At 32.6% G+C, this 25,675-nt stretch overlaps 1 protein-coding gene and 1 long non-coding RNA gene across 2 annotated transcripts in view; one reads left to right on the top strand and one right to left on the bottom strand.

Annotated features, from left to right (window-relative positions):
• The window catches only part of LOC148611771 (uncharacterized), a 23,251-nt gene extending 12,332 nt beyond the window's left edge, over nt 1-10,919 (top strand). The window contains exon 2 of the long non-coding RNA XR_015924208.1: nt 9,937-10,919. This is a non-coding gene — a long non-coding RNA (uncharacterized LOC148611771). The remainder of the gene's footprint in view (nt 1-9,936) is intronic.
• LOC148611770 (protein mesh-like) lies at nt 9,550-25,675 on the bottom strand. The gene is made up of 15 exons (XM_088592654.1): nt 23,841-25,675; nt 23,259-23,555; nt 22,542-22,676; nt 21,702-21,864; nt 20,222-20,479; nt 19,667-19,815; nt 18,993-19,141; nt 18,424-18,684; nt 17,929-18,212; nt 16,449-16,586; nt 15,793-15,942; nt 15,291-15,440; nt 14,554-14,679; nt 11,341-11,580; nt 9,550-10,257 (listed from the first exon to the last, which is right to left on the bottom strand). Exons 4-15 carry the CDS (start codon nt 21,781-21,783, stop codon nt 9,659-9,661), a joined length of 2,586 nt encoding a protein of 861 aa, XP_088448780.1. The 5' UTR covers nt 21,784-21,864; nt 22,542-22,676; nt 23,259-23,555; nt 23,841-25,675; the 3' UTR covers nt 9,550-9,658.

The following is a 25,675-nucleotide window of genomic DNA, read 5'->3' as shown; positions in this document are numbered from 1 at the left end:
CCTCCATTAGGCCAAACAAAAAGTGTTTGCTTTTAAATCTTTATTTGCCAAGGTCATATTTAAAGGTATTGATCTCACTTATTGTAATAGTTATGATACTCGATGAACAAGGAAATGTAACAGGTCAATGTCTACATGTGTCTACATGTTCAACTAATACGGGGCATTGTATGTTTCAAATGAATTCGTTGTTTAAGCAAACATGGCATGTTATAATGTATGGCCTTTTTGTCCGCCATTAAACTTATTTCTATGCATTTTTAAAAAAGATTTTGAACGTGAATTTTGCAGTAATTGGAGTACATTTTGATTGACTCTTATTTGATATAAGTAGCATAGGAAATAATTGTATAGAAACTGGAGAGTAAAAATTAAGGTTAAATTTTGGTTTTATTGCTTTTTATTCTCAATGAGATAAATTGTGTGTTGGTATTGTCGAAATATACACGTATATCTCTTCCTCTGTTTTGTTAAGCGCTGAAGCTTTCAAAGCCACATTTATTTATTTTTTTTACAATTTTCAAACTTTTTTCAAAATTTTTAAAATTATCAATTTTACATCCGCTAAAATACCCTATATACAGTATATATGGTTAGAGAAAACGATAAAGTCTTGTAAAGTGATAGTACGCCATTGCTTCATTTACATTAACAGTCGAAGTATTTGTACTGATGGACAAGATCAATTATAAGAAATTATTAAAGAGTAAACAATACAGGATTGATATATCAAGAAATAAAAAGGCAGGACAGCCCTAAGAAAAAATAAAAAAGGCATGATCCATTATTGTTCTAATAATTTTTGTTTATACTTAAAAAAATCAGCGCTTTGAACATACATGTAAGAAAAAAGGCAGTACCTATTATTTCTCAAAATAAAAAGGCAGGATAAAAATAATTTAGCCCTTGTAAAAATCAAATGGTTGATTCCTTATTGAGACAATAATAGTTTAATCACACTTTTTAAACTATCTAATCTATCCTCTATCCGTTTGCTATAACTCTTTAAGTTAGGTTTCCATTTCTAATTTTATATTGGACCCCGACAACCTTTATTTAGATGCAAAATCCCATAACCAATAATCATTGTGACTGGGCAAATATAATAGGCTAGAGAACCTTATAGTGAAATTGTACTATTTATTTCCTTTTATTGGGTCAACACCCTTCTAGTTTATGTGTATAATCATCAGGTACACAAAATGTAAAATTACTAATGTAACACGACACCTATTTACAGAGAAAAATTACAAATACCTCCGCGATCTTTTGAATTCTTTAACTTGAAACCCAACACGTTTGAAAAGGCTTAGAATTCACGGTTGTCACGACATTGTCTATTGTCCAAATAATTTTTCGTTTTATATCAAATAAGCGATCGAAAATACAGTCTCCAGTACTTTTTTACACAAGCAAGAAGTTGTTTTTCCAGATATGAGTTATTTTTTTCACATAACATAAAAATATTGCATCATCAATCGTGAGGTTTTACCTTCACAATAGTTTGTAAGCTGTGGTTTTAACCGTGTTGCTCAAGCATTCCCAATTCATTTGATTACATGTTAATTTTTTAACTAGAGGCAGGATGAAGATCGCATTTTGCAGACAAAAGCCGTTATTGAACTTAAAAATAGCATAGGAAAAAAAGAAAATCAGAACCTAAGATAAATCTGGAAAACTGAATATCTTGTATTATTAAGATATGATAAATTTAATCTTAAAGTTTTTTCTATTTTTTCGAACCATTATCCATTTATGTTTTAAAAACCACACACGTGTTTTAGTAAGCAAATAGAATCTAATTTGCTGACGTTTTCAGAGTGTAATGTTTCACCTTCATCATATCAATGGGAAGGAAAACTAATGAAAAATATGTCATAAAATGACATCGAGAACAAAATAATATCTAAAGATAGGGTTCTATAATTCACATAATGATCTTGAAATCACGCATACATGTACCATCTACTTAGTCCTTATGCACCAATCTAAATAAGGTATTTTTGATAGTGTAGTTAAGTATCCGTCATGCCCAATGCGTCCATTTATTTCAATTATTCATAGCGTTAATGTAACACCATCCAACAATAAACGATTAACTATCTCACATTGTTTTTTTCTCACTTTTTAAAAAAATATATTTGACCTTAATGATAATCATCACAAAATGTCTGTTATTTTGATACTTTGTAAATGTTGCAATTTACCACTAAAGGGCGAAATCGGTTACACTAGCACAGATGTAACACATAATTTCCTACAATGCTTAAATTCCAACATTTGCATAAATTGTATTAAGTTCATAATGTATGCTTTTAACTATACACACTAAAAAAATCTTTCTTTGTGAATGTAAATTTGAGAAGTGCAAACAACTTTATGTATCGATATGACACAATAAGCAGTAAAGAGTAATCAAGGGAACCAATATTCTAGCGGAAATCAAAAGAATGTAATCCAGGGACAAAGACCAAACATGAAAAACAGATACATTCAACAAAGAACATAAAATAACCAAAATGATACATACAAAGTAACAAAAGTAAATGAGCAACTCGGACTCCACTAAAAACTAGGGGCCTGGAACAGATGCACCGGTAGGAATACTATTACACGTTGAAGAAACGATATACCGTAACGATCCACGAGTTCATGATGACGACCATAAAACTTCTGTAGTGATGATTCCAGTCTTGTAGCAACATAACCCTAATCCAGCAATCTAATTGTTAGAAGTCTAGTGCGATACCAAAAGTCTGCGTAGTTACGGAAAGCTCCGGCATAACGTATAAGTTGTGATATGAAAACTCCATTCGAAGGTGATAAAAGGATGCTGCACAGATGACAGGAAAGTTGACAGTACGCAATTAAAAGTCATCGCGTTTCTCGTACAGTTTGATCAATAGTTTTCCTTTACCATCAATCTCTAAGTGTAGGTCAAGATATGAGGCTGACTTCATAGTGTCCCTAGTTCTTTGGGGTAAATAAAAAAAATCGAACATTTTGAAAACATCGTCTTCGATATATTTGGAAGATGATTTGGAATTGTTTTTTTTTAAAGTATGAGGAATCTCTATCAAGAACTACATATTTGTATATACAATGTAGGTGTTCCGTCTTTTTTTTGGGGGGGGGGGGGTAACAACGATGTCTTAAGTTTTGATTTTAACTGAGTATGGGGAATAGAAGTATAAAGAGTTGAAAAAATCATAGGTTTTAATGCTATTGTATTATGATAATAATCTCGAATGGATAGTATCCAGAAGATCTTCTGATTTTTTCAGGATCCACACTGAATTAATACCACTACGGGTATCCACGGTGTCGTGGTGGGACTGGTTAAGCCATCGGAATGAGGAAATTGATAGTTTTCAAGGACCTCTTAAAACAACATATATAATCAATCTCTTAATTGATCAGTCACTCATAAAACATACGCAAATGCTTACAATTTCGAAAATTAAAAATAAAAATCCGAAGAGGTGTTTTCAAACTCTTATTTTCCTCCAAATCATCGGAGCGATCGTTCTTCACATATTTGAAAAATATCTTTTCAATATCCGAAATCTTCTGTAAGAAAAAATTCATGTTCAAGAAGCGAAATTTGGCAAAATCAATGGTACGGAATTGAACGCGAAGTCGACCAGTAAATGTTTTAGGTTGGCACTTAAATGTAATTAAAGTTATTTTCGCTGTAAAAGCTTTTGACAACGTTTTTTTTTTTTCTATGCAGACATTTCATTCAGTTTTGAGTACTAAGTATCAATGTCTCGAAATCAAGCTAACACCCAAAGTAAACACACGTACTGTATCTACTTTATAAATGTAATCCCGATGAGTGTATTGGGTTTAAACTTTTCAATTTTAGATTTAATTTTACTCAAATAACGTTGATTTAAAAATAAGATCATGATATAAGAGCATGGACGCCTTGATTAATATTTTTTCTAAAACATTTGATACGAAAAAGTACGTAATTTGGTTAAGTTAATGTACTATTCTTATATTCTATGACGCTATTAAGCGCATTTAAAGTATACAGAACTTAAAATTTCGAAGGTTTCCGACTGGTTCTTCTTAAAGCTTACGCCTAGTATCTTGTTTTCGATGTTATGTATTAAGTTATGTTATGATTAAGACACGATTCCTTTTATTATAATGTTATGAAATCTGTGATTGATCTAAAGAAATAAAGATATACATATTTAATTTTGACACATTGAAGGAAAACATTTTTTCAATATGATTGACCTTTTTGAGATAGTGTCGTATTTATCAAAGTCACATTCAGTAAACTTCTAACCGATTTCAAACGTCACCGATGTAGCAATTTATTATTTGTTATAAATGTATTTTTTCATTAACTATTTCTAATTGGATTGACGTTTTTTACGCAAGAAACACACAAACACACACACACAGTCCGTAGTAATAATTGAAAAAACACAACAAACAATCCACAAAAAACAATTATTTAGTACCAAAATATATATATACCATATATATATGGTAGAGGTGATAATCCGGTGCAGAAAAACACGCGACAAACGATGCTTTTTTTCGGTTTACGTATGCTACAATTCTACGAAATGACCGTCCTTTCTGTATACATAAAAAAAGCAACACATACTGGTAACCAAATCAAGAACGATAACTCTTGGAAGGTACCAATTTCATATACAAATTATATAGTGCAACAACTGGATAACAAACTGAAACTGTTTATGTTTCTGAATCTGAAATAAAGGTGGTTTTGATTGATTTGTTTTTACATGCATGAATCACTTCATGAGTAATTCTCGAAGGCTTCTACATAAGTAACCACTGTGAAGTAACATGAAAGCACAACCAATATTGTAGGGACATAAATAAGGGAAATAAAGCAGACAACGGCCTGTATTTCGAAGGAGATACATTAATGTATAAAATTCTGTAAGCTAGAATAGCCACTTCTGTATAATGTGCATTTGACAGTGCCAATCGATTGTTTCCTTTCTATTTTATTTGCGCAGAAACTGAGACCTCGGGGCAGTAATTCAGAAATTCAAACGCAGACAGCGGATTGAGAACTATTTTGTCGGTTGGAAGTTAAGGTTCCGCTATCTAGAGTCAAAATTGTGGACACCACTTATCAAAATATATTAGTCATAATTAATCTTACTTCAATCTTTATAACATATGCATTTTTCATTTGTCAGTAATACTTGCACTTACAACAATTTAAAGACGACAATAAACGTTTAATCACAGAAATTTGAAAGTAGTATACGGATAAACCTTTGGAAATATTATGTAGCGTAAGTGGGAGTTTTTGTAAGCGTCAGGCAAAACGAGGAAAATCAAAAATAAGCATGTCGACAATATAATTTCACTCAGGGATACTTTTTCTATTTGAATAGACCATCATTTGATCTCTGCATCGCTGGATTTGCTCATTAATTTTTTCTGTATGATGTTAAAAAAAAAAGAAGAGATTTTAGACATAATTACTTGCCCCTGAAATGTTCATTTTCAGTGCATTTCAATGAAATTAAGACTCAATTTACCAAAGTGATATGGAAATTATTTTCCCCTGGATTCTGATGGTGCTAATAGTCAAATTAAACTTTTAAAATTGTGTTTTTATACCATGTTTCACACACTACCTTATTTTTACAGAGACTGACACTTAAGTGCAGTCCCACTATCTTATTTTTACGGAGACTTACACTTAAGTGCAGTCCCATTACCTTATTTTTACAGAGACTGACACTTAAGTGCAGTCCCAGATATATACCACTGACTGTAAAAAAAACTACCAGAATTTAATGAAAACATTGATATTTTGTTGTTTTTTCGGGTTTTGGCAATTGTCTGGATTACAGGAAAAAATGTCTTAATTCTCCAAAATATGAAGAAATGACTAACATATTTGTTCTAGCATAATTATCTTTGCTAGCTTGATACAGTTTTGAACAAAATAAATGATCTTAAGACTTTAGTTCTGATTGAAGAAATGTATAGATTTATTGTTAAAGATTTTGTTGTCTATGAAATAACATATTCCCAAAATTTGACATGAATTGTGCATTTATTTTGGATAATAAATTCGGGTTCACTGGACAAGATCTCAAAGCCTCATTTAGTGCATTTTAAAATTCATGAATAAAAACGCATTTTTCACTTCAACGGAAATATCACTTTCATGAGTCTCTTGACTTGATTATATATTCCAATAACATACATAAAGCAGACAAATTTGCAATGCATTTTACGATATACTATTTCAGTGATGGTAATAAAGACACATCTTAAGAAATATTTATTTTTTTATGTACTTCAACTAGTCGTTAAATGTAAATATTTATTAAATTCTGTATGTCTAAACACGGAAAAATGATTGAAAGGGTTATTAAAAAGAAGACATCTGAGTATTACAGTTAACACCCATATTTAAAATTCGATGGTTCTTAAACCAGTCTTAATAATTGCTTATTTTTTTTTTCAATTTAGAGCATTACGATGCATTAAAACTAGCTTGTTTTATACTATCACATTAAGAAAATGCTTATTTTACTTTTCATGATTTCCCGTATCATTAAAGTAATACTACAACAAGAGCTTCAATTTATGATGAAATTAAAACAGTAAAATATTTAAATGGCAATTTTTATAATGTATATTTGTACTGTTATAAATATCTTTCGAAAAGGAAAAAAATGTGTATGCTCATCCAACACCAACAGAAAGAAGAATCAGATTGATGGAATTTCATGGTAAATTGTAAAAATAAAGGAAGAATCTTGGGAACAATATGCCAGTCTATGTCCTTTAAGGTTTATTGGAGTATAATTCTTACAGGTTACCAGGGCTTCGACGTTCGACGGATTTATCCGTTGGATAAAAATCATCCACTGGATAAATCTAATACAATATATACAAGTTATCCAGGGGATAATTTATCCAACGGATAAAGTTTTGAACAACTGGGCCCAGGAGTATAAGTCATCAAAAATTTAATTCTAAGTTAAATGCAAATATTGAATAAGACATGCACGGGTTTAATTCCGACTACATGGGTTTAATACCGATTACCTTCTTCTTATGTTTCCACTTGAATTCCGAAAGCATATAATTGCACGGATATTTAACATAAAAAGGAGAGTGTAATTTATTTGTTTTATACAAATGTTTGTGTTGTTATACTATGGTTTATCTGTACAAACCATCTAACACTGGACAATAGAGACACCACGAAAAGAGGATTAAACCTATATAATTAGATTGTCCACCTTACAAACAGGTGTGGGGTTTCAAGGGTCAAATATCACCTTTCCACAAAGGTAATTACATGTTAGTCATAAGATAACCTTAATTTACCAAATCTGGTGGACAAAATATGAACGTTAAGACGAATACACCGTGGGTGTGGTACGTCGTAGGTGATTAGTACTATGAGTTATGTAATAAAAGTTTCCCTATCGACAAATTAGCACGAATTATATAAACTGTCAATTTTATGGATAAATTGAAAGATTTTGAAGTTTCGGTTTATTTTGTACGAATCAAATTAAATTATATGTTTTAATTACATTCTATTAACTATAGAATATTTGTCGACAATGAAAGAAAGTTTTCATTTGTGTAAAAAATTCAATTTTATGTTAATGGGCGTTTGTCAAGTCGGTTATTTCGTGAGCGTCCGCGATATTTAATAGTTAATGTCACGGACTAGACGGGGAGCTATACGGAGTGCAGCAGACATAATTTGTTGTATTTGAAAGCACCATAATTTTGTTATGGTGTTAAACGATGCTGTACGAAGTACTACATTCGCATGTTTTGGACATTGTAAAACGGACATATTCTGTATCACCACGTCTCAATGCCTCTAATTTAACCAATTATTTCAGTATTTACATAATGTTTTACTTGATGTAATAAATACGAAGGAGTGCAAATAATATTCATGGTAATTTATTTTAATCAATTTGAATTTAACGGTAATTTTGTAAATCGGTTTAAAAAAACCATAAATCAATTTGCAACTTTAAAACATGTAAAGAAGTTATATGATATTAGAAATCAGTAAGCAATCATTTAGTTTGCTACTTAATAAAGTTTGCACACCAAGTTAAATTAACTTCTATACCATACTATTAACACATGAAAGCATTTAATTTTATTGCTTTCTTTAGAGAAAATCCCATTTTTAAACGGTATAAGTTTTGAATTAAGATTTAACCATGTCTACTATTCCAGTCCTTTATATAATAGCTGCCTGTGACATTACAGTCTTTTGATTCAAATTGGAATATTGTTATTTAGAGTAAATAGATTATGTAAATGATTTATGAACTGTAAACGTCTGTGAAGTTTTCAAAGGCGAATAGAGGGAAAATCCCATTATAGAAAGTACATAGATATTGTTAATTTTCGTCAGACACAACGAGCATATGGACAAGAAACTTAAGACAGACTAGGAGCTTTGTTTTTGATTCATAATCATGTTTTATTTGACCATTATAATGCCATTCCCTGTTCATTATTAAGATAAGCCTTTCAAATTTTCCTTTATTTGTTCTACTTTTTAATATAGAATATTGTTTCACTATTATCATACTTTTTCATACTTCCAGTTGCTGCTGACATATTTACATATTTCTTTGTCAATTGTTGCGTCATTTAATGAATACCATAAACTGCATGGATATATATATATATATGTTATAAAAATCACCGAAATTCACACGGAAGTTTAGACACAATTTTATACAAGAATATTGTAAGGGTTGGAATGTTTCACATGTTCACCGATCTGATCATACCATTCAACCATAATCGCTTATAATAGCCATTTAACTCACCATATACTTCTTAGTAAAATAAATAATAACAAACCAACAATAAGACCTGGAGTGTTACATCGGTTAGTGAAATATAATTGTTATACTAATATTGATGTTATGGCTGCTATATCAAAATAGTTTACAAAATGAACTCGGTGAACATTACTGCCTTTATTGAGACTTTTTATTCCTATATCAAACGAAGCGGAATGAACCCCTGACCGATCCGGGGATGTAAAGACCTTTTCATCATTTTACAATAGATATCCAGGCCCCCTTCCCTTCGTCCACATTAAACATGCGTCACGTATGATTGAGCGACACATTTTTTCATTTATTTCAATCACGATAAATGGAATGACCCGATGATATTTCTGTTAACATGATGAGTTTTTGAACTATTAAAAGCACGTTCTACTTCTATAATCCATGAAGTAATTATAGAATGGTATATAAAGGAGAAACTCGTCAAAACGAATGATTCACTGGAAAGAATCACGTACGTAGATCAGTCACGACAAACGTATTTTAAAATGTCTTGTTAGTATCTTAAATATTGGTGTAGAATAACAAATAAATTAATTTAATGTATAGATTTATAAAAATGAACGTACATTTAAGTAACAAAATAACAACAGACCAGTAGCCCTCCGTTATAAAACTAAATTATTATAGGAGGACAAAGCTGCTTTAAACATATAGGGCATAAATATTCATTAGATCATTTTTATACAATTTATGTTATAATTTACATAAAAACAGCATTCATATATAAAAATTGATACAGTAATGAAAAATCCTGTTTGTGTAAGGTTGTATGTTTGTAACGCTTAATCCTTGTTGAAAACTGCTTGATTTATGATCAAATTAGTATTGTCTCCCCCAGATCCGCTGGATAGAGAGAGGTTCTCGAGGTCATTTGTCTTGCTTGTGGCCTTAGTTTTGTTATGGTGTTTGTAAACTTTACCCAGCGTAACGCATACAGTAGTCACTGTAATGACCATACCTACCACAACAACGACACAAGTGATCATGATCGCTATAGTAACGTACGATGAAGAATTCGATAGAATACTATCTGAGGAACTCATTGATGTTTTCATTGTAGGTTGCAATGGGAGTGATGCCGACTTTGTAGATGTTCGGATTTCAACATTTCTTGAACTTGATGTAGGGAGAACAGTAATTGAGCCCGTTTTAGACGTGGAAAGAACTGTTGTTGATGAAGTTTGAATCCGTACTGATTGCGTACTATGAACAGATGAGTTTATACCAATTACACTCGACGATTTATCAGTTGAACGATCCATACTTGGTCTAGCTGATGAAGATGTAACCGTTTTCGGCCGTGTACTGTCTGTTAAAACTTGGGAGCGAGATGTCGAGTGACCTCTGGAATCTACTGGTGGCATGCTAGTAGTATTAGCCCCTAAAACGAAAATGAAATTCTGCTTTAATATTGCCAGAAAACAATATAAATGCCCTCAACTCATCTTACATCCTCAAGTTTGACTGGATTCTGTAAAATTTGTCATACTTATCATTGTAGAATAAGACATTAAGTAGCACTCCAGCTAAGGATCATGCAAAATGTGATTCATGGGTAAAAAGCCTACATATTTTTATTTTTGATATTTTGTTTGAAATGTCATAGTAAACAGATATAAACATGTGGTTTTTCATATAACCCGTGCTTTTAGGAGATACAAATTATATAGAATGCATTGTAGATTTCAAAATTAGGGGAGATAACACTGTAAATGGCGTTCAAATACAATAGAATCTACTGTATTTTCAGTGTCGTTTATCTCCTAAGAGCAGGCAGATTTGAATGAGAAATTACACATTTCATAGTATAGACTCATAAAACAACTTAATTACAAAAATAAAAAATATGTAGCCTTTTTTGGGGTGTATCACTTTTTTTTCAGATTTTGCATGATTTTTACGAAGACAGCTACTTAATCACGAAAAAGAACCTACATCCTGACTTTTTTACTGAAAAAAAAAAACAGATTCTGCATGCATCTATCAAATTGATGAAACTGGCAGTTTCTTACAATAAAAAAATCATTAAATGTAGAAAAAAAATTAGATTGCTTTGACTTTCAGCATTATAAGGTTTTATGAGTTAGTAAAAATGTACACTTAACTATCAAAATACTCTTAACAAACATATTAATTGCATTTGAATTATCATTTATTCAATGACAGATAGATCATATTTAAGAAAAATCAAAGTCACATTGAGATGTTTTACACCAGAGGCGTATCGAAAAAGGTGAGGGGTGGATGTATCCGGGGTTTGGTGACCCCCTTTTGAAAATTGTCGTTAATTGCGTGAAAATTTATGGCAAAAATGAACAATAAGTAGTCTGAAACACCGTGTTCCTTTTTTTCTGAAACGTATCCGTAACCACCCCACCCCTTTTCAAACTTCTGAATCCGCATCTGTTTCTAATTCAAACAAATGCACATTAACTATATGAAGGCATTTTACGCAATTATTTACTTTCAAATGTAGTAGCTAGGGTATCAAACTCTTGAGATGAACTAGCTGACATCTGAGCTAAATCATGATCCTTTGTAATATGGAGATCAAACTGACAATCTCTATTTGAGCCACAAACTTCCTTTATTTCAATGGTGATGACAGGTTCTATAAAACTTGGTACAAAATTTGGATTTTGGAAAGAAGCATAAGAATGTCCGCCCTCGTAAGTGAATAATGTTTCCCTCTCGTGTATTCTCCCTGCAATGAAATAAAAATTTGAAGTGCGCATGCTAATCAACCCGATCTGATGTTACACAAGTTTGCTATTCATTGCACAGTGTCATGTATTACTTTCTGACCTAAAGAAAAAAAACTTCTATTCTGTAAACACGAAGATCTTTTTAAGGAAACTGAAATGGAAACAATAACCCGATGTTCCTGGATGCTGTGGCGTCAAAATCTTTTATTTGATAAGAATGCAACTTTTGCGGTCTAATATATGTCGGTGAAACACAAGAACGATTAAACGAAAGAATGTGCTGTCATCGTTCGGGAATAAATACCACCAAATTCCCGACAGTTTATCAACATTTTAATTTACAAGATCATTCAATCCTCTCTATGAAAGTTCGTATTTTAGAAAAAAAATTACCATCCTACGAACAGTCCCATTCTAAGTAAAAACTATCGTAGGGAAAGAGAGGAGTACTGGATATGCAGACTAGGTACTGCAATACCTTACGGATGCAATGACAACATCAAAAGTATAGGAAACCTTTCAAACCAATGTAACAATAGCATAAATGTGATGAATTTATTTGACAAAACTCCAAGTAGGGAAAGTAGTCATGGCCATCGCTACTATACGTCACCTAAGTTACATGATATCTCAATAGATGGTCTCCTTCCTTTCATACAAAAACCTCTTGGACTTCATCACATTAGAACCAAACTCTAATCTATACCTCTCATCCTACTACAATCCCTTTATAAAACAAGTCTTTACACTCCTGTTTCTGACATTACCTCATCATTATACAGACTTGTTGCCATCATTTTAGATATTGATTTCCACAGACTCTTTAAACCAGTTTGTGTGAAAAGTCAAGATGAAGAAAAACGATTATTTCTTCCACTACCGTTTGTCAACAAAAATATAGATGCAATTAATTTAACTAACATCCCCATCACAAAAACGTTACCAACAAAATTCCCCCATACTTCAAAGACAAATCCATACCAATTATTTCATATTCCTATACTTCACCCATTGCATCCAAAATTTTCAATTAAAAAAGGCTATTGCAGAATCTCGAGATTGAGGACATCAAGGCTAAACCACATGACTGTTCTTGCAAAAACTCTCCATTCAAATATGGTCCTTCCGGTCACGTCGTTACGGGAGATTTGTCCATCATCGGAAACGAATCTGCGTAATATCCTTTCTAAAGGTCCCAAGTACCGTGAACCACGCTCTATAAATTGGAATTATAACTTTAAAGTTCTTATGGACGCGTGGAGGACTACGCAAGAAAATGGATAAAACGAGAACAAGAAGACATTGATTCTCTGTCAGAGTGGTTAAAAGCCGTGATGTCTTAAATTTTGAAACGAATGAAAGTTTCAAGTAGGTCAATGAGTGCCAATGTTACATCACTTTTCAAACACCCCGATGTAGCAAAAACATTGTTTATTATAAATGACAAATATGTTGTCGTACCAGCAGACAAAGCACACAACAACATTGTTTTTGACTGCAAAACGTTTTATATCCAATGTTTATTGTCAGAGGTAGACGAAGAGAAAAATACCAGTGCTAAGATCTATACTGCTACCACACTCTTCAATGAAGAAATTGTGGAAAACCATAAATCTGTGCTATCCTCTTTTGGTTTCTCTACCATTTACGATGACTGTAATTTACCGTCTGTGTACAGGATTCCTAAGCTCCACAAGAATCCATACAAACAACGTTTCATAGTTTTATACATCGTTGTTTTTCCAACAAAAAGATGGTACACCTAGATACAAATGTATAGTTCTTGGTAGGGATTCCTCATACTTAGTAAGAAATAATTCCAAATCATCTTTTAAATATACAGAAGATGATGTTACAAAATGTTGGAATTTTTAATCAACAATATATTTGTCCAATGTGGTGGACGCCTTTTTTTTTAACAAACGGTCGGCATTCCAATGGGAACAAATTGTACTCCTCTACTTGCTGACCTATTCCGTCACTCTTATGAGGCTGACTTTATAGCTGATCTGATCCGAAAGAAAGAATATCGTTTCGCTAGATCCTTTAATCTCAATTTCCGCTATACAGATGACGTATTATCTTTAAACTATGCTAATTTTGGGGATTTGGTACATCGAATCTACCCCAAAAAACTTGAGATAAAGGATACTACAGACACCGTGAAGTCAGCCTCATATCTTGATCTATACTTTGAAATCGATGGTAAAGGAAAACCATTGACCAAATTATGACAAACGTGATGACTTTTCATTCAAAATTGTCAACTTTCCTTTTATCTGTGGCAACAGCTCTTCAGCACCTGCATATGGAGTGTTCATATAACAACTCATACATTATGCCAGAGCTTGCCGAGACTACGCACACTTTTTGTATCGCGCTTTAATTATAACAAATATGCTTCTGGAGCAGGGTTATGTTGCTACAAGATTGAAATCATCACTACAAAAGTTTTCTGGTCGTCATCATGAACTCGTGGATCATTACGGTGTATCTATCTGCATCATGAAAACTGATTTGTTCAACGCGTCATAGTTTACGTTTCCTCTTTCGTCTACCCCGGACTTGACTTTTCATGAGCATATCGACGGGTGTTTCTAGAAAAGCAGAGGACGCTTACCCTACCGGTGTACCTGGTCCATGCTCCCAGTTTTTAGTGGAGTCCGAGTTGCTCATTTGCTTTTGTTACTTTGTATGTATGATTTTAGTTATTTTATGTTCTTTGTTGTGTATTCTGTTTTCCATGTCTGGTCTTAGTCCCTGGATTACATTCTTTTGATTAGCGCTACAAACTTGGTTCCCTTGATTACTCTTTAAAGATATTATAAAATGTAAAAAAGTATCTAGAATGTAGTCATTGTTTAAAAATTTGTGTAACGTATTGTAGCGCAGTTTTGTGTAGCTAGGAGATAACAAAACTAGATATGAATACAGATGTTTTTAACATAGATTCAATTTCTTCAATAACTTACATGATGACCCGAAGTCGTGATGGATACTGGACATGTTTGCATCAATACTCAAAAGAATGTCGTTTTTGGTCCGGAGGTCGTTTGTCACATTACCGTCATTGTCACCAAACAATCCACTCATACGACCTACAAGTATTGAGAGCTTACAATAAGTGATGAAAAAGAAAGATCAAGGAATATATTAAAAAAGGAATTAACAATTACTTACATTAGAAGTTACATAATGTGGTTCCCTGATCAGTATCATAAGCGACCCTAGGACTGCGTAAAATTATCTTTGAGAGAAACTTGTGGAACAAAAATATTACCCAGGATTCCAGGTTATTGAAGTTAAATTGCTAAGGACCAAATTGAAACCAAACTAAAGTTCTTTCTTTCACCACAGTTGTCCTTTTTCATGGTATATGAGATGAGGAATTTAGATCGGTGTTTTTTTTTTGCGAGCCATTTATTTTCGCGCTACATTTGTGAGCTAGAAAAAAAAACGCTAGAAAACATCGCGAGATGAGAGAGATTAAAACGCGAAATTGAATAGTCGTGATGTTGATTTGACGTCCTAACTCACAAAAAAAATATCCGCGAAAATGTATTGGTTTACACTACATTTTTATAGTTTTCCTGTTCATTTTTTCGTTGCTCGTTGCTTTTGTATAGGTTGTTTTGTTTCGACTTTATCCCTTGAATCATTTGGCTTTTACATTGGTGTTCTGAAATAGCCGAATTCAACATTATATTACCACTATGTGATTCAGATGAGGTTAACACAATTAGATTTAATACAGCTGTATTAAGTGTTGTTCCACTGACTGCTTTTACAGAAATGCCCTCCTCCGGAAAACGCAGTTCTACAGTTGGGGGATTATTTGATGTCTTTTCTATCATAGCACCTTAAACGTTTAAAATAAAACTAGAATTGAGTAAATTCGCCTAAAAGCAGTACCATTTTAATTTTCAATTTTTACAACAAACCCCATCATACGTGTTTGAATCACAATATCCAGTATATTTAACTTTTTCATTATACTACATTCAATCTTCAAGTAGTTTTAAACAGTTTAAATAAAAAGAACAACATTTTAAATTTGATGCTTCAATTGTTTTTGGTTGTTCAATAATTTTGAGAAATATGAAAGTTAAAACTTGAAAAAAATATCAGCAATAATAATGCCGACCGTAAAAAGTACTCCTAGAAAAGTATGGTTTATCGCCATTTGTTTGTAATTTTCATAATATCATTACCAGCAACTATGATAACGTCACTTATTGCTGAATCAAAATCTAATAACACTCCATCAACTAACACGTCTATACCACGTATACTGTTCCCTCTTACTTCAATGATTTCTGAATCTGGATGAGGTCTACCGACAAACGATGTCACAGAACTGGCTGGAAACATATCAAAAGTTAAATAGAAGCTTGTGACCTGAAATAACTAAAATAAGTTTTTTTTTGCAGATACTGGAATGATTAGAGCGACTGCTGCCAGGGCGTTCTTCGAGAAGCAGAGGATGCTTATTCTATCGGTGCAATTTACATTGCGCCAGTCCATGTTAAATTATCTTGCAAATGAGTATTTATTCTCCGGTTCAAAATTTTAAAAAAAAGGGTTTTTAACTCTTTATTACTCAAGCAAATGGTTGTTTGTGTTCAACCTGTTTAATATTTTATTTGCTTTTCGTGTTATTTTTAACCTTTGGGTATGAACATGACAAGCAAGTTTCCATTTTTTTACTTTCAGGAACATCAAGTGCAGCAGCATATAATCGGATTAAATAACACAAGTCCCTCACATGAATACAAGATGAGAGCAAAATGATAAAATCACCAGAGAGGATAATACCACAACGAGTCTCTATAAAAATGAATAAACTATTTTTTTAAAAAATTGTTACCTGGTAAATCTCTTATTTGTTCTATTCTGATTTGTAACGTAAAACTACCACTGGAAATGGCGGTAAATTCTCCAACAGGATTGAATGTGTAGTATTGTCCATCAAAAGTTAGAAAATGAGGATCACCTGAAACTCTAGCTGTAATATGTAACATCTTCATTATGTTTTTCAATAGGACATCACATTGTTTGAGAATTTAAAACAAATCTGTCTATTTAAGTACCAGTGCATATTAAATTCAGACACTGCGAATGGTAGAGTTGATTTATGATGTAGAAAACTCCATCGAACAAATAATAGTTTTTTCCCAGATGCCATATTTTTTATGAAACAGAATATATATCATACATTCACCTCACATAACAATCAACCAGGTCAAAGCTAATCAAGAACGAGAAATCCTTCAAAGTGTTAAATCATGAATAATCTCTGTAATTTTCATCTCAAAAGTGCAACAACCTAATGAAAATTCAAACGTGGTTATTTGGTCTGTAACTGATTCTGAATAAGATATAAATTGAAATTGAAATCGGATGGGTTCTTGACATGCATGAATCACCTTCTGTCTGATCTTTATAGACTGCTATTTAAGAAAAAGATTGTAAGTATCAGATTGGATGGGATACAAAAATGTCAAAACGTAACAAACAATCAATTTCAGAAATAGTAACAGATTACTTAGTTTGTCATTCGGTTTTTGCTTGAGACAAAAAATGTATATATTGGACATGAAAATGGCACTTTGCAAAGGTATAAGTCCGATTTAGCTCAATTAAGAAGATGAATGCATGCTTTTCTCCAAAATACAGATCTGTATACAGAAAGTACATGTACTATAGTTACGTAAAGAAATGGTGTATGTAGATCCAAAATGCATCGTTTGAAGTTTTGCGTTTTTCTGCATCTTGTATATCCTCTACCACTGACAGTGTTTGAATTTTATATGGACTGGTACTTAAAAACAAATAAGCCAATTAGGACACATAGTTACACATATCAATATACAAAACGTGGTCAGACATGCTTAATTGCAACTTAAAAGTTTGATGGTAGCCATAATTGTCTCAGAAATAGATACGACTTGAACTCCGAAGAATTACAATCATTTTGATATATGAGGATATTCAAGCATACGCTCTGTGGTACAAAAAATGGTAATCACCATGCTACTTTTCCTTAACATTGAAATCTACGGAGAGACACTGCGAGTTATTGTCAACCATGTGTATAGTGTAAAAGACATTACATGAAATGAATTATTTTTAAGAGGTACTAGCGGTATGTTAAATAAATTAGCTTTTTCAATAAGTCTGTTTCCCTTTCGCCTTTAAATAGTTTATCTATGAATTTCATTTTCGCTACAAATGATGAAGAGACGTTGGTGTTATTTACAAATGAAAGATACTTTTACATGCAATTGATATCACTTTTTTACATCCTTTTGATAAAACTATGTAATACAATGTAGTTCCATTGTTACCTGGACGAGGCGGAACGTAGTTAACACATGAATTAGGTGGTCGTCGATTGAAAAATATCTTGCAGCGCTGGTGAGATGCATGACTATCGTCCGATTTGAACAGACAACAATGTTGATAGGGCAGAATGTCATAGTAAAAGTTTGACAGATGTGGTAGATTTTCAACACGACCACCTTTGTAGTGGTAGCGGTTGATGAAGCCGCTGCCACGACCCAACGGTTCGTCTGGATTTGTTAAAGTTCCATCCTCGTTGTAACAACATTGGTTGTCGTAACCAAACAGTCTGTATGAAAAAAAAAAGTTTGTATATGATATAACGGCTTTTGAACCCCCTTCTAAAAGTTTCATTTGGTAAACCTCTAACAAACATTAAAATTATATGTTTTAAATAGTTTAAATTCTGTATAACTTCACAAAAATGACGTTCAGTTCTTTACTTATTTTTTATTATACACAAAACATTGAAGCCTTATTTCAATACTAAGCTAACTTACGACGCAGTATTTAATTTGAAGCATCGTTTGGCAAAGGGCTGAAATCGACAACTTTGAGGCAAGTTGTTATATCTGCATAAGGGATCTATCGAGTATCTCGAAATGTCAATGTCTGCCACATCGAGATTGCACGGGCATGGAGTAACATCTGCTGAGGAAATGACTGGATGGCGTCTATCGAAGACTTTCCATTCCTCGCATAATGCGTGACTATGATGTACACTAACATTTACGGTAAATACATCCGACCAGAAATAAGGTCTACAATGAAACATGCGTCATAGTATGACAAAAACAAAAAGATGGTGAAACGCAACAACTGCACTTGCGTATAACATAAACACAAAACAGTAAAGACTACCAAGCAATTTGACCAAACATCGATGGGTGTCTCTCCATTTGAATAAGTTACACGTTAAGATTAAGAGTTTATTTTTGCACTAAGGAAAATGATGTATTAAAGTAAGCCATAATACATTGATAATCAGTAACAAACACAGCAGTTTTTGTAAGTTGGCATATATTTCTAAATCGACTTAAAATGTAATACAACCCATGTTTCAACTTACCCTCCATCTTCGGAAGTCGTTAGTCTGATAATAGCTGCCTTCCCAGTAAATTCCAAGTCGAAACTGAATGTTCCAGATGAAATACTCAGAAAGGTGTTTCTGGTTATTTTGGAATGATAGTCAACTGTTATTTGGTGGCTGTTGTTTTGCTGTATATGTTAATTAAAAGTGTTTTGAAAGGTATATGCAGAAAAATATGATTGATCAAGAAATTTAAGCTATCTAGGTTTTCTTCATTAACGATTTTGCTTGATATGGTATGACTATTAAGTATTGTTCTATAATTATATACATGTATTAAATATTATGTAATAAGAGTAATTCATTACAAATTTCAGTATAGACGGAAGGTTCAAAAGAACAACAACATACCTCGCATGGATAAACTAGAAACAAAATGGGTAATGCATTATGCATGTAATCTTTTCTACATAATGACATGTTATTAACTGGTGCAGATACAAACTTCAAAGCTTTGGTAAAATAAGCATTCTAAAGTGTATAACACCAATTGAGAGATGAATATAATCTAAGCCCAACTAGAAAAAAATTCTTACTATGATCTCCTTTATTCAATTATACACTTTTTAAAAGATAACAATTCAGGGTACAGTTTTTGTTTTTGTTTTTGTTTTTTTTGTTTTTTTTGGCCACTTGGTATGAACATCTATTACCTGTAGACTGTACAGTTCTAAATGTAAGTTGGAGTTTCCCCCCAAAACACGTAATAAATCATTGGAATTCCAGTGGATGCTGACTCTAGACAGATGGCTCCAAACTAATGGTGTTCTTTTAATGACATGTTTTGTCAAACAGTGGTTAACTATTCAAAATAAAAAAGAGTTAATTTCTGTAAATTCATTCTATATAAAGATCTTTTAACAATTTATACAAACACATTATGAAACACGTAAACTTAAATTGTTGGTACTAACTAACACTACCTAGCCTGCCGCAGGTGAACTATCTAGTCGCTTGCATGCACGGAAATACATGTACATGGATGCGATTATTTAACATATTTAATAATTAACATTATTACTCGTTCAGTTGAAATTCGGCCATGATCGGGGTAACATAACCAAAAAAATTGTATCCTTTATACTATAAACTCAATGATCCAAATGCAGGTCCTCTGCTGCAGGAACATGCTGTTTTGCTTTTTGTAATCCTAAATCCATTTCACGTTATTTTAAAATGTTTCCGACATATACATTGATGTTACTCACCAATTGAGAGAGAACCATCAAACGATGACTCTGTGTTGTTTTGATGTACAACTTTGAGTAAAACCGTTTCTTTGCCCGTTCTGTACAACAGAGGCGATATACATGACACACTTTTTCTTGTAAACATTTTACATTCCACGGTTTCTCCTTTAGACAGGTGTAAAGTTACTGTTTTAGCCAGTGCAAAACATGGTCCAGAAACTATAAGTTTCGTTCCTCCTAACATCGTTGCTTCTCTCGGAGTTATTGTAAGAGTCCCTAAGTGATTGATTAATGTTATACATTATTTGATTCTGATATTTATGGAATGCAAGCCATTTGTAGCACGTTTTTCAAAGGGACGTAATCCACCAATATTCGACAACCTGGTTGGCGGTCTCATTGGGGAAAGGAAAAACAGTAATGATTTTTCTGAGAAATTTAGACTATTTTCACTTTGGTAAGTTCTTGACTGGTTTGAAATAAGTCATTTAAAAGTATCCAAGAACTGACCGCTGCTTTAATAAATTTATTTTTAAAATTTGAAGTTTACTGCTGTCCACTGATCCAATTTGAGAGTAAACCAGTCTGTCGAATGACAAATATGTAGAAATTTGTTCCCCTTTGCTTAAAATCGAAGCTAAAGTCGGGAATATGAAAAAAAAAACTATTTAAGTAGATTCTTTTTAAATATCTGAAAAGAGTTGACTTGAATTTCAAAAGAATTACTGTTTCTGTTACCCAGAAACAGTCACAGACCACATAACCAGTATATATTTTTTCATTCTGTCGCTGCACTCATGAGATAAAAATCATTAAGGCTGTAAATTGTAACTTTGCAAGAGTATCAATCTTGATTTGTGTTAGAAAAAAACATGTTTGGTTTTCTTACCCTACCGGTGCACCTAGTCCATGCTCCCAGATTTTAGTGGAGTTCGAGTTGCTCATTTGCTTTTGTTACTTTGTATGTATGATTTTAGTTTCTTTATGTTCTTTGTTGTGTGTGCCTGTTTCCATGTCTGGTCTTTGTCCCTTGATTACATTCTTTTGATTACCGCTTTAACCTTGGTTCCCTTGATTACTCTTTCTCCATAAAACAGGTCTGTATGCATAAAGAACTATAGTTACGTAAAGTTATGGGGATTGCAATTTAAAAAAAAGTTTGTTTGATGCATCATGAATCACCTAAACTATTGACAGTGCCTGATTTTTATATGAAATCGTACTTAACTCAACTTTCGCAAATTATGCGCACGCCTTCAATCGGATTTCGCTATCTTTCCGCCTTAACTAGAAGAACATTATTCATATTTCATATAAATAACAATGTCGATATCTTACCGCCATAACTATATGAGAAAGAATCGGGGTATAAACATCGATAGACATAAATGAAATACAACGAAGAAAGTACTGTTCATATAGATTTGTAAAATCAATGGACAAAATGAGCAGAGATGCGTTCTAGACGTTTGTCTAGACAACTCTGTAAACCATTTACCTTCCACGTTGCAGCCTCCAGTCTTAATGGTAGACGAGTCTACCCGAAAAATAAACATTCCAGGTTTATGAATGTTTGACATTCCGGTTACATGTATGATTGACGAGGTTCTCGACGCATCCAACGCAAAATAGTTTAGACCATCTCCAGCATCAAATCCAACCTATGCAGTGATATAAAATCAAAATATATAAATACATAAAATATTAGATATCAGCAAAAAAATTTATATGCTGTGGTCTACAGTCTATGAACAATACCTTGTAGAGAGAAGGTACTTCCAAATAAGCCTTTAAGACAGTGGTATGCTTAATCTTTGTTGATATAATGACTATGATTGACTATTATGAGGTTTCTATCTCACAAATGTGACAGTACATATTCAGTTAGACCGGATTGACAACACACCAAACTTGAGTTCATTGAATTAAATTGAAATATTACGCGGACAAGGATATGCTTACCCTTCACGAGTACCTGATAATACTCCCTGCTTGTTATGCGTGTTTGTATTACAAATGCTTTAGGTTTGTTCGACTGCTGTCAAGTTTTCTTTATCTGTACTCTTATATATGTTTTTATATTTATTATTTATAATTTTGATGTTTCTGAATTATTCCTCTATTTTAATACCTCAGTATTTTTGCCAATATTTATTATTTTTTTATTTATTGGTGTAGATAACTTTGAATGAATCAGTTTTGTTTTGTTTGTTTCATTCAATTCAGCCAACTCATTGACCAGTATTTCCTATTCAACGTGAACGTAATTCCAAATTTACCAAAATTACAATTCTGAATGCAAAACTTTTTTGTAAAGAAGCATTGAAATTCTTCTTACTTGCGCTGGGGTCCCACCAAGTCCAAAAAAATCACCATCACTTGCCGTTCCTGTCGTTCATTCTATTTTGTTGTACATATACTTTGTGAAAGAATGGCGGCCGTTAGTTATCAGTAGACACTGGAATGTGCATCTCTAGGATAAAATAGAATATTTTTCATGAACGTGTAGTTTAAAGAACAAATTAAATCATAGAGCGGATTCAATATAAAGGAACCTCTTTCTAACATAAAAATGATCAAAAATTTTGGGTTGATAAATAGATGTCCGCTTTTAAAAGTCGATTTGATGAGCTGTCGCAATTTTTTTTTCAAGTTCAAACCTAATAAAGATATTAATTTTATCCCATGCATGTTTCGCATACAAAGTTCATTTACACACGATTTCTCCTTTTCTCTTATTTTGATCGTGTTAGCTTGCTAGACCATTAGGAGGTCCTTGTCTGTATATTTGTTTATTAGTCTGTTTTTGTGGCTTATGTCATATTTTTATTGGCAATAATTATTTACACGAGATAAAACTAGCAAACACAAACGTCAGTAATAACCAGATAATAATAACTAAAATAATAGATATTGATAAAAATACTATTTCTATTCAGTGATGCGATCTCCAACGTTCTTAACAATAATTTATGGCAAACAATTTGTAAGGCAAAAGTTTTTTTCAATAATTAGTAATCTTTATAAAACGGAAAAGTTAATTACGTTTTCTTACTTTAGTTCTTTGTGTTGAATTTGTGGCTCCATAAAATGCAACATTATCCCATGTAGCTATAAACATCCAAGTGGCTTGAAAATTGAAATATTCCGGAAACAAATCCCGAATCTCCTCTGATTCTTTTTGTAACATTGCTGCTTTTGTCGACTCTCTATACCAAATGTCTCCTCCATTTCTCGTGTCTATATCTGCCCAATACGGAGCAATAAGTCTACGTCTTGAAACAAGTGGAAATGAGCTTGGGGTATATGTAGACATTGCCCCGAGGAATGATATAACGCCATTTGTGTTAACCTTAAAACATTAACATTTTAATTATTCTTTACCTCCTCTACTATAATGATATATCAAAGGATTATGTTCAGATCAGGCGACAATAAAAAAAACTGAACACCATAATCTTAAAAGTAATGAACCTAATTATAGCCATGATACACAATTTCGTAAGAGTAACCACATTTGGAAATAGTTTCGGGATCCTCCCTCACCAACCGATTTTTGTTACTATATATGTGCTAGAATGGCACGCAAATTGAATACAGTTTTCAATTGGACAATTTTCATTCTTGTTTTACTTACAATAAGTGAGTCGTGCTGGTGGTTGAAAAATGGGAACCGGCTGCTGATTGGGACTGTCGATGTTGACCCATCATCGTTGGTCGGAGCGCGTGTGTCTCCATGGTCAGATCCAAATGAATAAAAGTCGTTGAGGGGTACACTTTTCACAATACGAGGTAGTATTATGAATAAAATAAGCGTTTTCTCAATCGAGCGCATTACTATTCTAACATTGAATGACTGAAATGAAGATATATGTTTTTCATTGTCTTCCTTCTAGATTGTGATTGGATGAAGAATCTTAAATATACAACATCTTTGTAAACATTTTAGTATTAGATTTGTCATTTTTAGCTGGACAATTGCGCAATGTGTCACTTATTAACCGTGTTTTAAAGAAAGAAAATCCGTCAATATTTGTGTTACTATAAACATCAAACGAATGATATAATTTCTGCAAATGTCACATCATCATTTCATTGAATTATATCGTAAAGACATACAACTGTTGCATGCATCAAAAATATTTATAGGGAATAAGCAAACTTCCTTTCGTTTCGATACATTTAAAGCAAATCTACCAACATGATGCAAACAAGATCTTTAATGCACCACTGTTGAGCTGCAAATATACAATTTAACAACAAACAAACAAGAGCATAAAGGCACACTGGAGAATAAGAGTAAACAGGATCGAGCTGGAATGAAAATAGGAACATTGCCAGGTGCATTTGACATTAATAACTATTATTAGGGGAAGAAAAAGGAAAAAAAAGTATTTTCAGAAAATGAAGTAACTACAAAGGAATTAGGTCTTTAAAGTGTAAGTTCGCGAATTTTACAAGTGGGGTTCTATCGATTCATTTATACACTAACAGCAATCGCGCAAATTTATATTACTATACTACGAATCATAATGGAGAAATTGACATGAATTTATATCATTTGATGTACTTGTAAATGTACATGTACTTCACTTTACACGGTAGTTCGTAATGTCTTGCGTTTCATATCGGAAGATATTTTTTGCATGTTGTATATTATGTTTGAAATACTGAACGGCATCGACCGTTTAAGTGAAATTTCCTTTTTATTTTTTCTACATCAAAAACGTCATAGTTCATAACATGCTGCTTTGTTTGATTTACAATCAGGAACACCGTCAAACCATGTGCTCTACATTATTACGATAAAATTTAAAAATCACAGCGAAACGAATGTAGTCGTTGAAATATTCTTACTATCATCTGTTTGATGTTTCATTAAATAGTCAGATACCATTACAATTCATCTTTATTTAAAACAAAAATATATCAAAATATCCGATATCACTGTTAGTGTACATTCCGACGTGTTATTAATAAAATTTGTTTCTTTTCACAACACGCGCAATTTTAAATTAATTAAATAAACAAATCAAACCATAAATATTGTCGACAAATTAATTTTAAAAGCCACACTAATCGTTGTTAACACACACTTCGATCATGGTTTGTAATAAAGCAGTTTTCCGACTAATTAGTTGGCTTCGATACATCAGGGTTAATTAACCTCGAAGTCCCATCGAGGGGACTGATTGATTACCTCGAGTTATCCGAGATTTCGATTCATCCGAGTTCGAGTCATCCGAGGTCAAATTGTATTAGATTAAGGGGAGTTTTGCTGGGACTTTTTAATTAGTTCGATTTATCCGAGATTTCGACTAATCCGAATTCGACATATCGAGGTTCGAGTGTATTGTAAATATGCTTAATTTAGTTTTCATTATAGTTTATATCTTTTTATTTTTTATTTGTAACTTAACCTTATAGTTATGCTTTTTAAATTTTAATATTAGATCTCTTTAACATTTTTCT

The sequence above is a fragment of the Perna viridis genome, chromosome 7 (genome assembly GCF_037379345.1).
Source record: "Perna viridis isolate PV_CMFRI_1.1 ecotype Kerala chromosome 7, ASM3737934v1, whole genome shotgun sequence".
NCBI lineage: Eukaryota > Metazoa > Mollusca > Bivalvia > Mytilida > Mytilidae > Perna > Perna viridis.
The sequence above is the reverse complement of the archived record's forward strand: the minus strand, read 5'-3'. Positions and strand labels throughout refer to the sequence as shown.

What these genes read in the sequence shown, in the direction of transcription:
- LOC148611770 (XM_088592654.1), bottom strand. Translation starts at nt 21,783, where the DNA reads ATGTCAAACATTCATAAACCTGGAATGTTTATTTTTCGGGTAGACTCG. An exon ending in CTCATCTGAATCACATAGTG is followed by an intron (nt 14,680 to 15,290) that starts GTAATATAATGT and finishes CAATACTTGTAG; the next exon opens with GTCGTATGAGTGGATTGTTT. An exon ending in TCACGACTTCGGGTCATCAT is followed by an intron (nt 11,581 to 14,553) that starts GTAAGTTATTGA and finishes ATTTCATTGCAG; the next exon opens with GGAGAATACACGAGAGGGAA.